The sequence below is a fragment of the Macaca mulatta genome, chromosome X (assembly GCF_049350105.2).
Source record: "Macaca mulatta isolate MMU2019108-1 chromosome X, T2T-MMU8v2.0, whole genome shotgun sequence".
Lineage (NCBI taxonomy): Eukaryota > Metazoa > Chordata > Mammalia > Primates > Cercopithecidae > Macaca > Macaca mulatta.
The window spans coordinates 2956249-2970869 of NC_133426.1; the positions used below are offsets into that span (position 1 = coordinate 2956249).

A 14621-nucleotide genomic window follows, 5' to 3' on the forward strand; every position below is an offset into this window, starting at 1 on the left:
TCCCCTTTCCAGGGAAAGCCTGGGTAAGGGTAGGAGGAAAGAGGCGGGGAAGGAGTGGGGGAAGAGAAAAGGGAGAGGAGACTTGAAGTAGCCACAGCCTGAGCAACTTGGAAAGAGGCTCCTCAAGTGCCCTTTCCCCCACCGATTGCAAGAGCAGAGTGGGCTTCACTTAGGAATTCCGTTGGCAGCTTCCCAGAAACGCGGGATGGCCGGGTTGAAGGTCTCCAGAGAGAGCGAGGGATGGGGAGCGCGTTGGGGAGAGGGAGGAAAGGAGGCATGGGATGTCTGGGCTTAATTAGACCTATTCAGTGCATCCTCCTTCAAGATCCGGCTCTCCTCCCTAACTGATCTTTAGTTACTTAAATTTGCAGGAATTCAGGTATCCTGATTTCTTAGCAACTTCAAACAGTGCTGGGGAACGGTGCAACCTACCTGCATGCAGGTCCTTTACCCCCAGTTTTCCCTTGGGTGTCTCAAATCCCTTCAGCCCCTGCGGGCAGAAACGGCAGCCCTGGGGCGCCCTGGCCACCCTGGGTCCTCACCTGTCCTTGAGAAGCCGCCGCACACGGGAGCGGTGCGCCGAGAGCATCCACCGAGCTGGGGCGCGCGAGTCACGGCCGGGAGTCTGCCGGGGTCATGCCCTTCCCGGGGCCAGGGGTGAGGCAGCTCGGCTTCCCAGCGCGGCACAGCGAGCCGGCGCCCTTTTATTCCCGGCACTGCAAGGCTTCCCCAAGTCCACGCCTCGGCACACCCCCACCCTGCCCCACCCCGGGGAGACGGGGCGCGGGCCCGAGCCAAGGGACCCTGGCCGCGCCGCTCTGCGCTCAGCCTTCTTCTTGCGTCTTCATTGCGCCTGGGCCCGGGTGGGCATGCCTCGCCCACTCCCGCTGCAAGAACCGCAGGCGGCTCGGGGAAGGAGGGCTCTTTGTCAGAGAGAAGTCTGGAGACCCAGGAGAGAAGGGTGAGATGCAGGGAGCGCGGTGAGAGCCGCAGTTGAGTCCGCGCTTGGAGAGCGCCTAAGCAGCGCTGGGAACGTTTCCGTTCCTTTCAGGAGAGAGAGAAGGAGCAGGGTTTGCGCTTCTCCCGGCCAGACGGCGTTTTCTCTGGCAGCTCTTCCCGGCCCGTGTGCAGGCAGGAGCGGGCTGGCCCCGCCGGCATCCAGCTAGCTGCAGGCAGGGCTGCAACGTGAGAGCCGCCGCCACGCCCTCCCGCCTCTCCGGGACTCCCCGGCGCCCGCCTCCCTCCCCCTGCCAGTCTTCTAGCCTGAAAGGTGGAACGGCTCCCTTCCGGCGTGGGGAGCCTTCGAGGGGCAGGGCGAGGGCTGGGACGTTCGGAGAGTCTGATGGTATTGTCCGGGGAGGGGGCGGAGGGATGGGGGGAGCGACCTGGCGACAAGGCAAAAAGTAGAGGGTGCAGAGGGTAGGTCCCTATTCCAGGAGGCAGAGGAGGAGGAGGAGGCGGTTGTCTGGCTTCCTGGATAAGTCAGACCTGGAATGGTGGGGAGAGGTCAGGCGAGGATCTTCAGTCAGCAGAGCCCACCTGGGGTAAAAACATGGAGCTCAGACAGGCGTGCAGGGCCCGGAAAGGCACCATTGCACCAGCTTGTCGCAGGGTGCACCAGCGACTGCTTTTCCTTGTTCCTCCGGTTAGCCGCATTCCTCTCCCTGAACCAGCATTTTGACAACACGTCCTTAGGGTGAGTGTTTACCTCTTGTGTTCTTTGATCTACAAAAGACATCTGTGAGCATTAAAAAAAAAAAAAAAAATTATTTTTTTTTACAAGCCCAGTGGTACCGTGTACTTGTACAACACATCCTGTCTGCTGAGATGCCCCTGAAGCAGGCTGATAGCATGCGGTATTTATTTATTTATTTATTTATTTATTTATTTATTTGAGACGGAGTCTCGCTCTGTTGCCCAGGCTGGAGTGCCAGTGGTGTGATCTCGGCTCACTGTAACTTCTGCCTTCGAGGTGCAAGCGATTCTCCTACGTCAGTCCCCCCATGTAGCTGGGACTGGAGGCTTACGCCACCACGCTGGGCTAATTTTTGTACTTTTTTTTTTTTTTTTGTACAGACAGGGTCTCACTGCGTCGCTCAGGTTGGACTCGAATTTCTAGCCTCAAGTGATCCACCCACCTCCGCCTCCCAAAGTGCTGGGATTACAGGCGTGAGCCACCGAGCCCAGCAGGCATGCAGTTTTTTGAAGGCAATGCATGGAAAAAGTATAATTGAGAAGTGTCTGCTCTTTAGGTTCAGAAGTCCTGCCCTACATCTAGCACTCTGTCAGGGGTCTTTCAGGAGGAAGGAAGGACTAAGCCTAAGAAATAAGTTGCTTCCCCTGCATGGAGCCTGGACCATCTTAGCTCCTCCAAAGAAACACAAGGTCTGGGAATTCCTCACCACCTGCCTCCCATGCCTAGGGTGGCTTCCACAGAGTTGAGAGTCAGACAGAGTTGAGAGTCAGGAAACACTGGTTCATAAATGGGAATTCATTCCTTCTCTAGCTTTCGTTTTCAGTGTGTGTTGACATAGTTCCAGGGAATAGTCAAATAATACCCTTAGGTAGCCTCTTTCTGGGCATGCCCCAAATCCACTGATTAAATTACAAAACAAAACAGAAAACAACTGTCTCTTGAACACGTCTTTACCTCTGTTAATGATGTTGCCACCCATCTCATCAGCTAAACTAGAAACTCAAGCCATCGTTGCCTTCTGCCTCTCTTTCATGTCTTCGTCACAGTCAACTGGTTGCCAAGTTTAGATCCTGATGCCTAAGAATCTCTGGGCCCAACATGCTCTTCTCTCCACCTCTCTCACTGCAGTTGCATAGATATGTCTTAGATTTTGACAACTTCTTCCTCCACCAACTCCTTCTCATTCATCCCTTCCAGGCCATCACTGAAACTTAGAGGGGTGCCATCATCCTCACACCCAAGGCTGAAGTTTTCCATGGGTGGCCGGTGCCATGCCCTGTGCTTCCCAGCCTGCCTGTCCCTGGGATCTTCCTTTTGGTGATAGGACTGGCTCGTCAAGATCAGGTAGCACATCCCTGATTTTTGTTGTCGGTTCATGCCACTGTTTTGACAAAGTTCTCCTCAGTCTCCATTGTATGGTATTTCCTTACCTCCGTGCCCATTGCTAATGTGGGCTTTTTCCTGCATTGTGGACAATCACTCACCTTCTTTTTATGCCATCATAGCTTCTTGACACCTGGAGTATAGCACAGAGCTTGGCATACACTAGGTGTTCAATGGAATGAATGAATGTGTCCATGACTGAGGTTGAATTCTATTAAGAAATGTCTAGATTTGGCCAGGCACAGTGGCTCACGCCTGTAATCCCAGCACTTTGGGAGGCCAAGGTGGGAGGATTGCTTGAGTCCAGGAGTTTGAGACCAGCCTAGGCAACATGGCAAAGCTCTATCTCTACAAAAAAAAAAAAAAAAAATAGCCAGGCATGGCGGCATATGCCTGTAGTTCCAGCTACATACTGGGGGCTGACAAGGGAGAATTGCTTGAGCCTGAGAGGCAGAGTTTGCAGTGAGCCAAGTTCACACCATCGCATTCCAGTCAGGGTGACAGAGTAAGACCCTGCCTTAAAAAAAAAAAAAAAAAAAAGTCCGAATTTCCCTGCAGTAAGGAAATCTGTTTATACTACCTTATCCAGGGGGATTATTATTGGCACATTTAATAGATAGTATCTATTAATACCTCTAAATACTTGTGCTACCTGTACAATCTGCACCCCAAAAGTGGTTTATCGAAGTCTAGTTAAAGGCGTAGGTTTATGGAAATGAGATGGTTAACTCAAACATAGCGGTTTTAATTCCTTACAAGTGTGAAGTAAATAAAATGCCAAGTCAACTAATTAAATTCTGCTTTGAAAATTTCATGCATGGGATGAGGGGGAGTAAGCAGTGGAAAGAGATGGCTGAATGGGTGCAGGGTTTTAGCTTGGGGTGACAGAAATATTTCGGAACTACATGTTGGTGATGGTTGCACAACATTAAAGATGTACAAAATGCCATTACATTGTTACTTTAGCATGGTTTACTTTATGATGTGAATTTCATCTCAATAAATTATTTTTTAATAACACACATACTAATAAAAATAAATGCCTAGACTAGAAAAGTCCCAGGGCATAACTTGCACAATAAATCCACAAATAAAGCATTATGGAATCTCGTCATTCCGTCCTTTCTTAAAATAAAATGCATATTTTGCTGCATTTAGTCTTTTTTTGTTTTGATGTTTGTCCTGCTAATGTTGCCTGCTTGCTTGGTTATGTGTTCCTAGAGCAGGGACCATGTTTTATTAATTGTCGAATCCCTTGAAGTGCCAAGAGAGTTCCTTAAATACAGGAGGTTTGGAGTACATGTTGGCTAAATTAAATTCATCTGTTTGCTAATAATTCCACCATGTGGAGGATGAGGAGGGATGATCAAATGACGGGCAGGTCAGTCCTTGTAGCTACAGAATGTACTTCAAGCAAAAGAATGATACTGAGCTCAGTGATTAACAAAAGGTCAGAGCCTTCCTAATCGCCAAATGCCATGGAACCTGATGGATTGCAGTTTGTTGCAGGATGCACCAGTGAAAGTGACTTTTACCAGCCACTGCTTTTCACTGTTCCTCTGGTTAGCAGCATTTCTCTTCCTGAGCCAGCATTTTGACAACGTGTCCTTATCATCAGCGTTTGCCTGTTTTGTCTTTGATCTACAAAAGACATCTGTGAGTATAAAAAAAAAAAAAAAGCTTTTTTTTTTGACAAGCCTAATGGTACCATTTCCTTGTGTAACCAATCCTGTTTGCTGAGATGCCCCTGAAGCAGGCTGGTGGCATGCCAGTTTTAAAAAGCGATGTGTGGAAAAGACATGATTGAGAAGTGCCTGCCCTTTAAATTCAACCCGCTAGACTCATGCATTCAGAAGGAAATCCAAACAGGTTTGCTAGTTCACTTCCCATTACCCAACCCTGACCCTCCACAGAGGCCCTCTCTCCTCTAGAAATGTGGAGATAGGGAAACTTGCAGCCCAGGAGACCCAGGAGGCCCTTACCCTGGGGAAGCCATCATCCCTCTGCCTCCGTCATAAGATCTTTAAAATCCACTTTTCTTGCAAGGCTTTAACCAACAGCAGAACCATAGGTGGTTAAGTCAGACAGATAGTAGAGCTCAAACCACCTCCTCCTACTACTCGCTATTTCTTGGCCAGAGGGCCTAGAACACACTATTCTCCCTTCCTAAAACTAGATTTCTCAGGGGTACAATAAGGGTAATTTTACCTCTTGGAGGTGTCGTAAAGACAGAATGCAATGCTGTATAGAGAGAACTGAACATACTACCTGCACCACATCTGTAGTTAATATTTATATATAGGATCCAGTGAACCTACAGTCATTTTTTCAAATTTATTGCTGTGTCTTTCATCTTCCTATCCAGGTTTTACCCCAATGCAGTCTCTGGAGGTGCACTGGCTGTTTTGTGTATGAACTGCAGTTCCTGGCGATTCTGATTTCAATGTGAAAATCTAATATTCTAAAGGACTCTGTGGATCACTATGTAATTTTCTTAACAGGGGTTGTAAAAGTAACTTTCTTAGTCACATGCCTGCAAACCCCACTGCTTCCCAAACTCTGTAATCAGGAGAAGGGCTGACCTAGTGAATACCCTTGGATGACTGGAGGGAAAAAAAATAGTCTACACAGGAAATCTCTACTTCAAACTCATGGGCTTGCATAGCTCAGAAATCCCGGGGGCAGACTAATAGCTAGTGGGGTTGTATCTTTATTTGAGCAGAAACAGACTTTCAGGAATTTTCCATGGGAACTTGCCCTCATCCGTCTAGGGTAAACCTTAAATGAAAATACGGGCTACTGGCCACCTCGATGAAAAGGAGGGGGTATTTTTGTTTTCCGTCTTATCCTCTTAGCACAGCCAGGAGGAATACCCTGTTCTGTTGCATGTACTAAAATGTTCCCAGATTTTCTCAACAGCATACTTTAAAATAGAACAGCAGCGTGGAAAATAAGTAAATAAATACAAAGAACATGTCAGAGAAACCCTCTAGATCTCCTGAACACAGTTGAGTTATCTCTGCAAATTAGGCTGGAGAAAATTCTGCTTAGCATGGTGCACATCAGCCTACAGAGAAAACACGTCGTGGAGAAGTGAACTTGCCTGACCCAGCTTGGGCGGACGTGCCGATGGGGATATCTGGGCAAAATGAAAGCTGTTTATCTACTACTGTCTCTTACCGTGACCAGCAGCACCTAGAACATGGAACTCACAGACACAAGCTTCTCCGCTCTGGATCCCTAAAATTTCAATTGGTAGAAAACCAGCTGCAGAAGATGAGATCACAGAAGGTTGTCCCATTCCTCCCCAACCCAGACCACACAGGCCAGTGAATTGCAGACAGGGAAAGGCAAGGAAATGTCAGCAATTATTAATGAATCCCTTCAAAGACCTCAATCCTAGATGGGTAATTCAGCAGAAATCAAGACCTAGCTCACTTTTTTTTTTTTTTTTTTTTTTTTGAGATGAAGTCTTACTCTGTTGTCCAGGCTGGAGTGCAGTGATGGAATCTTGGCACACTGCAACCTCCACCTCCTGGGTTCAGACGTTTCTCCTGCCTCAGACTCCCAAGTAGCTGGGACTGCAGGTATGCACCACCATGCCTGGCTAATTTTTGTATTTTTAGTAGAGACGGGGTTTCACCATGTTGGCCAGGCTGGTCTCGAATTCCTGACCTCAGGTCATCCATCTGTCTTGCCCTCCCAAAGTGCTGGGATTACAGGCGTGAACCACCACACTCGGCCCATCTCACTTTTCAAAATAAAAATGGCACAGGGTCTCTTTTCCAACGTGAAACTATTCATTTCAGAAAGATGTTCTATAAATGATGAACACTCACAATTCTGGAGTTCACACCAAGAGGGAGCCCTAATGAAAACTACGGACTTTGGGTGACTTTGGTGTCTCTGTGTGGGTTCATCTGTTGTAACAGACGTCTCACCCTGCTGAGAGATATTGATCATGGAAGAGCGGGTGTGTGTGTAGGAAAGGGATATATAAAAATTTCTGTGCCTTCTGCTCAATTTTGCAGCTCAGACTGCTCTAAAAATAAAGTCTAGTTTTTAAAAGTCTATATTTAAAGAGTTGAGACTCTTTCTTTCCCGTGTTCTGTTTTGGCTTACGTTTTTGCTGATTCGTCTTCTTTCAGACAAGCTGCCTTTTGGAATACAAACCAAATGGCTTCTAGGGGATTCCACATGGAAGCTGCCCTAGAAGCTTGTGAGGAAGAAGGAAAGAATGTCACTGAAACTAGTCTGAGCACTAATGGCTGGTGGAGACCTTGCCCTCGAGTGGCATGGTCTAGAAATCTCCTAGGGCAGCGGTCCCTAATGTTTTTGGCACCGGGACCAATTTCATGGAAGACAGCTTTTCTGTGGAGCAGGATGGGGGTGGGACATATGGTTTTGGGATGGTTCAAGCACATTACATTTATTGTGCACTTTATTTATATTATTATTCCACTGTAATATACAATGAAATAATTCTACAACTCACTATCACGTAAAATCCATGGGAGCCCTGTGCTTGTTCTGCTGCAGCTAGACAGTCCCATCTGGGGGTGATGGGATAGACAGTGACAAATCATCAGGCATTAGATTCTCATAAGGAGCCTGCAACCTAGATCCTTCATATGTGCAGTTCACAATAGGGTTTCTGCTCCAGTAAGAATCTGATGCTGCTGCTGATCTGACAGGAGGTGGAGCTCAGGATGGGAAGCAGCTGTAAACACAGACGAAGCCTCGCTCACTGGCCTGCTGCTCGCCTCCTGCTGTGCAACCTGGTTTCTAACAGGCTGGTAGCAGTCTATGGCCTATGGGGTTGCAAACTCCTGTCCTGTGACATTCTTCTTACATGTGGATGGATTCCAAGACCCATCTCACTTTTCGAAATAAAAATGGCAAATGGTCTCTCCTTCAGCATGAAACTATTAATTCAGAAAGATGTCCTATAAATAATGAACACTCAGAATTCTATAGGACACCGCGTGAAGTGCTTTCCGTTTTGGCAAGAAGTCTCTTTCATGAATTAGAAGAAGCGGCCTTAGTTAACAGACCGAGGGGGACTCACGGAGCAAGCTTGAAGTTATTCTTAAAATACAGAAGAGGAAATTAGTTCTCATACACAGTGACCTTCACGTGTGCCTAATCATGAGATTGAAACATACTGAGATTTACTCGATTTTAAATACAGGTGTGTGTTGTAAGTGGACAAGCTTAGAGATTCACTAAAACTCAGACTAAATTCAAAGGAGCACTAATGTATTTTAAAGAAGTATCAAAACACTTTGGAACATGCACTTTAAAGATATAAATATAACTCTTATGAATAAAGTAAAAGAAACAAATAACTCAAAGCCGTTAGAAAGCCTGGATGAGAAAATTCAGCTTGTAAATGTTGCCCTGAATACATTACAAAGAAAAAGGCAAAATAGTATTTAGCTTAAACAGAAACTGTGTGGTTTGGTAATTATTCTTAATTAACCTTCAAACGTGGGCACAATCTGTATGCATTTCCCAGGACTGCCACACAAACCGCCACTGAGTGTCTTAGGACAACAGAAATGTATGCTCTCCCAGTTCTGGAGGCCAGAAGACTGAGGTCAAGGTGTGGGCAGGGCTGCACCCTCTCTGGAGGCTCTAAGGGAGGATCCTTCCTCCCTCTCCCAGCTCCTGGGGGCTCCAGGCATTCCTGAGCTTGTGGCCGCATCACTCCAGTCTCTGCCTCTGTCTCCACGCGGCCTTCTCCTTTGTGTCTGCACCATCTCCTCTTCTGTCTCTTAGAAGGACACCTGTCATTGCATTTAGGGTCGATTCCAGGATGATCTCATCCCAAGATCCTTAACTAAATATTTTTACATCCTCTTTCCCAGAGCCTATGAAAACGTTACCTTATATGTCAATAAGGGAATCAAAGTTGGAGGGAAAATGAAGTTTGCTCATCAGCTGATCCTAAAATGAGGAGATTATTCTGGGTTATCCAAGTGGACCCCATGTAATTGCAAGGGCTCTTAAAAGTAGAAGAGGGAGGCAGAAATGGAAGTTAGAATGATGAGATGTGAAACGGTCTCTGCTGGTTGTTGCTGGTTTTGAAGATGAAGGAAGAAACCACATTCCAAGGAATGCAGGCAGCCTCTAGGAGGTACAAACTGCAAGGAAATGGATTCTTTCCTGCATCCTCCAGAAGGAACCAACCTGGCTGACACTTTCATTTCAGCCCCAGGAGACTCATTTAGGACTTCTGATTTCTAGAACTGCACGTGAATAAATGTGCATTGTTTTCAACCAGTGTTTTTGGTATTTGTTTTAGCAGCCACAGGAAACTCATACAGAGCTCTTGCACAGGGTCTACCATCTCTCCTGATAATTGACACGTGATTTGTGAGCTGACTCCCTGGACAGGCGTGTGGTTGCTGAAGGGAAGATTTGACACTTCTTAAATTACCAAATCCACTACTCCTCTGGTAAGGAACTAGAGGAAAGAACCAAGAACCAACACATGAAGGTAGGTTTTGCTTTGTTTTTATTATTATGTCATATTGTATTTTTATTATAAGGCAGAGTATTTTACCCATGGGTTTTTATTTTGAAAATTATTAGACATGATTGATTATTAATATTATCTTATCTGATAATATAATTATTAATGTTTTATCTAATAATATTATAATATCTTATCTAATGATATTAGATAAGACTAAATTATTATAAGATAATTGTTTATGATCAGTCTTTCCTCATTTATTTCTCAGGCATAATCATTGTAAAGATAGGCATAAGTATGAGTGTTATTCTTTCATTATTTAAAATATTTTAATTGGCACACATCTATATGTATTAATAAATGATTTGCTATATATAAAAATTCTGAGAAATTAAAAGAAATTCCTAAAGGCTACTTTGTGTTTAAGACTGGAAGAAGAGAGAGGCGATAGACAAAAAGGCTTAGTACTGAATTTTTTTTCCTTTTTTTTTACTCTAAGCATTTTTGGTTTTATACCCAAAAGGGGGATTTGTCTGATTTAGAAAGAATGTCTTCTGATTTTTATGTTTAAAAGGACCACTGAATGTTTTATTGCCTTGACGTTTAAACTTAAAGCCATTAAGGAATATGAGGTTAACCTAGTTAAACTCCTAAAAGACCAAGGCGCATTGTGCTTTTCATCTCCTGGTTTTTCTTTTTTTTTTTTCTTTTACTCTGAAATAATCTTTTTTAGGGGGAGATTGAGTCTTGCTCTATTGCCCAGGCTGGAGTGCAGTGGCGTGATCTCAGCTCACTGCAACTTCCACCTCCCGAGTTCAAGCTATTCTCCTGCCTCAGCCTCCCAAGCAGTTGGGACTATACGCATGCACCACCACGCCCGGCTAATTTTTGTATTTTTAGTAGAGACGGGGTTTCATCATATGGGTCAGGCTGGTCTTGAACTCCTGACCTCGTGATCTGCCCGCCTCGGCCTCCCAAAGTGCTAGGATTACAGGCGTGAGTGACCGCACCTGGCCGAAATAATCTTTTAAAAAGAAATACTACTCGTTTAAATAAAATGTGTCTGAAGTTTAGTAATTCCATGAGTTTCACTTTCTATTTTGGGGTAAAACTCATATAACATAAAATGGACTATTTTAACCATTTTGAAGTATGATTCAGTGGCATTTAGTGCAGTGGTCCCCAACCTTTTTGGCACCAGGGACTGGTTTAGTGGAAGACAATTGTTCCAAGGACGGTAGTGGTGGGGTTGAGGAGGTTGGTTCCAGGATAATTCGAGTATGTTACATTTATTGTGCACTTTATTTCTATTATTATTCCATTGTAATATATAAGGAAATAATTCTACAACTCACCATAATGTGGAATAGGTGGGAGCACTGAGCTTGTTTTCCTACAAGACAGTCCCATCCGGGGGTGATGGGAGACAGTGACAGATCATCAGGCCTTAGATTCTCATAAGGAGCATGCAACCTAGATCCCTCACATGCTCAGTTCACAGTAGGGTTTGCTCTCCTATGAGAATCTAATACCACCACTGATCTGACAGGAGGTGGAGCTCAGGTGGTAATGTGAGCCATGGGGAGCAGCTGTAAATAGGCATGAAGCTTTGCTCACTCACCTGCCTCTCACCTCCTGCTGTGTGGCCTGGTTCCTAATAAGCCATGGACAGGAGTCAGTCCATGGCCTAGGGGTTAGAAACCCCTGCTATAGTGCATTCACAATATTATGCAATTATCATCACTATCTAGTTCCTAAACATTTTAAACATCCCAAAAGGAAACCCTATGTCCATTAAGCAGTCACTCTCCATTCTCCTTTTCTCCTAGTCCCTGGAAACCAATTATTTTATGTTTTCTGTCCATAGATTTAGCTATTCTGGAAATTTAATGTAAATGGAATGATATAATATGTGGTCTTTTGTGACTGGCTTCTTTTACTGAGCATGGTGTTTTCAAGGTTCACACATATAGTAGCCTGTATTAGACCTTCATTCCATTTCATGAATGAATCATATTAGACTGTAGGAATTGAACATATTGAACATATTTTGTTTATTTCTTGATCATTGGATGGATAGGTAAAATTATATGTCACGCTTTTTTTTTTTTATTTGAGACAGAGTTTCACTGTCACCCAGGCTGGAGTGCAGTGGCGCCATCTTGGCTCACTGCAACCTCTACCTCCCAGGCTCAAGCGATTCTCCTGCCTTAGCCTCCTGAGTAGCTGGGACTACAGGCACGTGCCACCACTTCCGGCTAATTTTTTGTATTTTTAGTAGAGACGGAGTTTCACCATGTTGGCCAGGCTGGTCTTAACTCACAACCTCAAGTGATCCCTCTGTCTCAGCCTCCCAAAGTGCTGGGATTACAGGCATGAGCCACCATACCCAGCCTATAATGTTTTTTAGTAAAGAATCAAATATGTTAGCATCCATTTTCAATCTAGTGAAATAGGCACAGAATCTGCACATCATGAAATGAGCACCCATGGATATGATGCACAGAACATCTGAAAGCCACTGTGAAACCACACTTCCCATGTTTCTCCAGGAGCGTTATAATAGAACCCTTAATATAAACAATATTTGCACAGCAAGCACAGACTTCTTATTTACGAACTCTCAGCATACTCTATTTTTTTCTTAACAGGTAAACTTATCTATCCATCCTCCATGTATCCATCTATATTTCTATCAATCTATAAATTGTCTTATATATATATCTATGTATCTGATCTCTATCAGTTGTCTAATTTATCACCTACTGATTGTTTCTCCTCTATCCCAGGGGTCCCCAACCCCCAGGCCATGGACTGGTACCAGTCGGTGGCCTGATAGGAACTGGCACACACAGCAGGAAGTGAGCAGCAGGTGAGAGAGTGAAGCTGCATCTGTATTGACAGTTGCTCCCCATCGCTTGCATTACTGCTTGAACTCCACTTCCTGTCAGATTAGCGGCCGCATTAGATTCTCACAGGAGCAAGAACCCTATTGTGAACTGTGCATGTGAGGGATCTAGAGTTTGCCACATGCTCCTTATGAGAATCTAATGCCTGATGATCAGTCACTGTCTCCCACCACCCCCAGATGGGACCATCTAGTTGCAGGAAAGCAAGCTCAGGGCTCCACTGATTCTACATGATGGTGAGTTGTAGAATTATTTCATTATATATTATAATGTAATCACAATACAAATAAAGTATACAATAAATGCAATGCCCTTGAATCATCCTAAAACCACCTCTCCATCAAGTCCATGGAAAAATTGTCTTCCATGAGACCGGTTCCTCATGCCAAAAAGGTTGAGGACTGCTGGTCTATCCATCATCTATCATCTCTATGGTCTATCTTTCTATTTTCTATCTGTCTTTATATCCACCTACCCATACTTGAGATAAGTTTGAACATTCATTTTTTATTAATTTCATAAAAAATAGCCTTCTTCAAAGGTTAGCTAGAATCATGTGTGATTATTTTTTTCTTCAATAGAATAAAATGCAGTTGTAATAAAATACAGTCTAAATTCTTTAGAAAGTGACTTTATTGTAATACTTTCATTTACTTTTTTTCTCTTGGCAAATGTGTGAGACTTTCCTAAAACACTATATAAACTTTTTGCATGTATGTATGTCTGGTTTTTGTTATTGTTGTTGTTTGTGCTACAGTGTGGGTAATCAAATAACAAAAATATTTGTTTTATTCTCATCATCCAGGCTTTATATAATTCTTGGGACTTAATTGATGAGTGATGTATCGGAGGTGTCTAAAAAAAGGGTGATTTCTAGTTCTTTCTTTTAGTCAATCCTTCAAAGTCCGTACATTCTTCTGTTTCCTAAGGGGTCAGGGTGTTAAGAAAAATAAAAAACTTGACTTGAAAATGCTTGTACAATTTAAATACTGTGTTTGTTTGGCAGAAATAGTGTTTTAACAAGAGTACCATTTGTTTCTGCCTCACTGATAAGAATTCTGGAGATGGAAAACCCAAGGCTGGAGTTCTGGGATACCAGCACCCTCTTCCCTTAGCATGTGAACTCCCACATTTAACAAAAGCTGTTGCCCAGGCGTGGTGGCTCCCACCTGTCATCCCAGCACTTCAGGAGGCCAATGCAGGCAGATCACTTGAGGTCAGGAGTTCAAGACCAGCCTGGCCAACATGGCGAAATTCCATGTCTACTAAAAATACAAAAATTAACCAGGCATGGTGGCACACGCCTGTAATCCCAGCTACTCAGGAGGCTGAGGCGGGAGAATTGCTTGAACCCAGGAGGCGGAGGTTGCAGTGAGCCTAGGTCGTGCCTCCAGCCTGGACAGAGCCAGACTCCACCTCAAAAAAAAAAAAAAAAAAAAAAAAGCTGCTGACTCTTCAGCCACCCCATCTGTATTCCAGACATAAATCAGGAGAACAGGAGGAAGGAAGAAAAACAAACAAAACAAGACCCCCTCCAGGAGCTCCCAGCACCACTGAACTTTCACAGCGTCAACTGGAAGAGTGTTTAGAAAAGAATAAATTTTTCTGTTGAGCATATTGCATAGTGTGTGGGTATGTGAGTGGTTTTCCCTATAGCTGCTGTAACCAATTGCCACGCATTTAGTGGATTATAACAAGACAAATGTATTATCTTATAGTTCTGGAGCTCAGAAGTCTAAAATTAAGGTGCTGGCAGGACTGTGTTCCTTCTGGAGGCTCTTGTGGGGAAATTAGTGGTCCCTTTCTGTATGTTCAAAGCCAGCTGCCTAGTGTCTTCCAGTCTTTCTCTTTCTGACCCTCCTCGCTCCCTCTTCTACGGACCCTGTGATTACATCAGGGTGCCCCTGGACAACCCAGGCTCATCTCCCCATCTCAGGACGTTTCACTTAATTATAAGGTTGCTGCAAAAGTAATTGCGGTTTTTGCCATTATCTTTGCACCAACCTCATACATCTGCAAAGTCGTTTTTGCCAGACAAAGTAACATATTCATGGGTTCCAGGGATTAGGATGTGGACATCTTTGGGCACCTGTATGCAGCATGGTACACTCAGTAAAGAAGTAAGGGAAAATGAGTATCACGTAGGAATCTG

The 14621-nt window shown here is 44.4% G+C and overlaps 1 protein-coding gene and 1 long non-coding RNA gene across 2 annotated transcripts in view; one reads left to right on the forward strand and one right to left on the reverse strand.

The window, feature by feature from the left end:
* Positions 1-1201, reverse strand: part of MXRA5 (matrix remodeling associated 5) — a 34388-nt gene extending 33187 nt beyond the window's left edge. Inside the window, exon 1 of the mRNA XM_001086428.5 lies at positions 543-1201. Within this exon, the coding sequence (XP_001086428.4) occupies positions 543-589 (47 nt within the window). The 5' untranslated portion in view covers positions 590-1201. The remainder of the gene's footprint in view (positions 1-542) is intronic.
* LOC114675134 (uncharacterized) lies at positions 911-14086 on the forward strand. Its single transcript, XR_013412741.1, has 5 exons — positions 911-1696; positions 2894-3040; positions 4589-4735; positions 9387-9581; positions 13949-14086. It is a non-coding gene; the product is annotated as an uncharacterized LOC114675134 (long non-coding RNA).
* Positions 14087-14621: the final 535 nt, after the last annotated feature.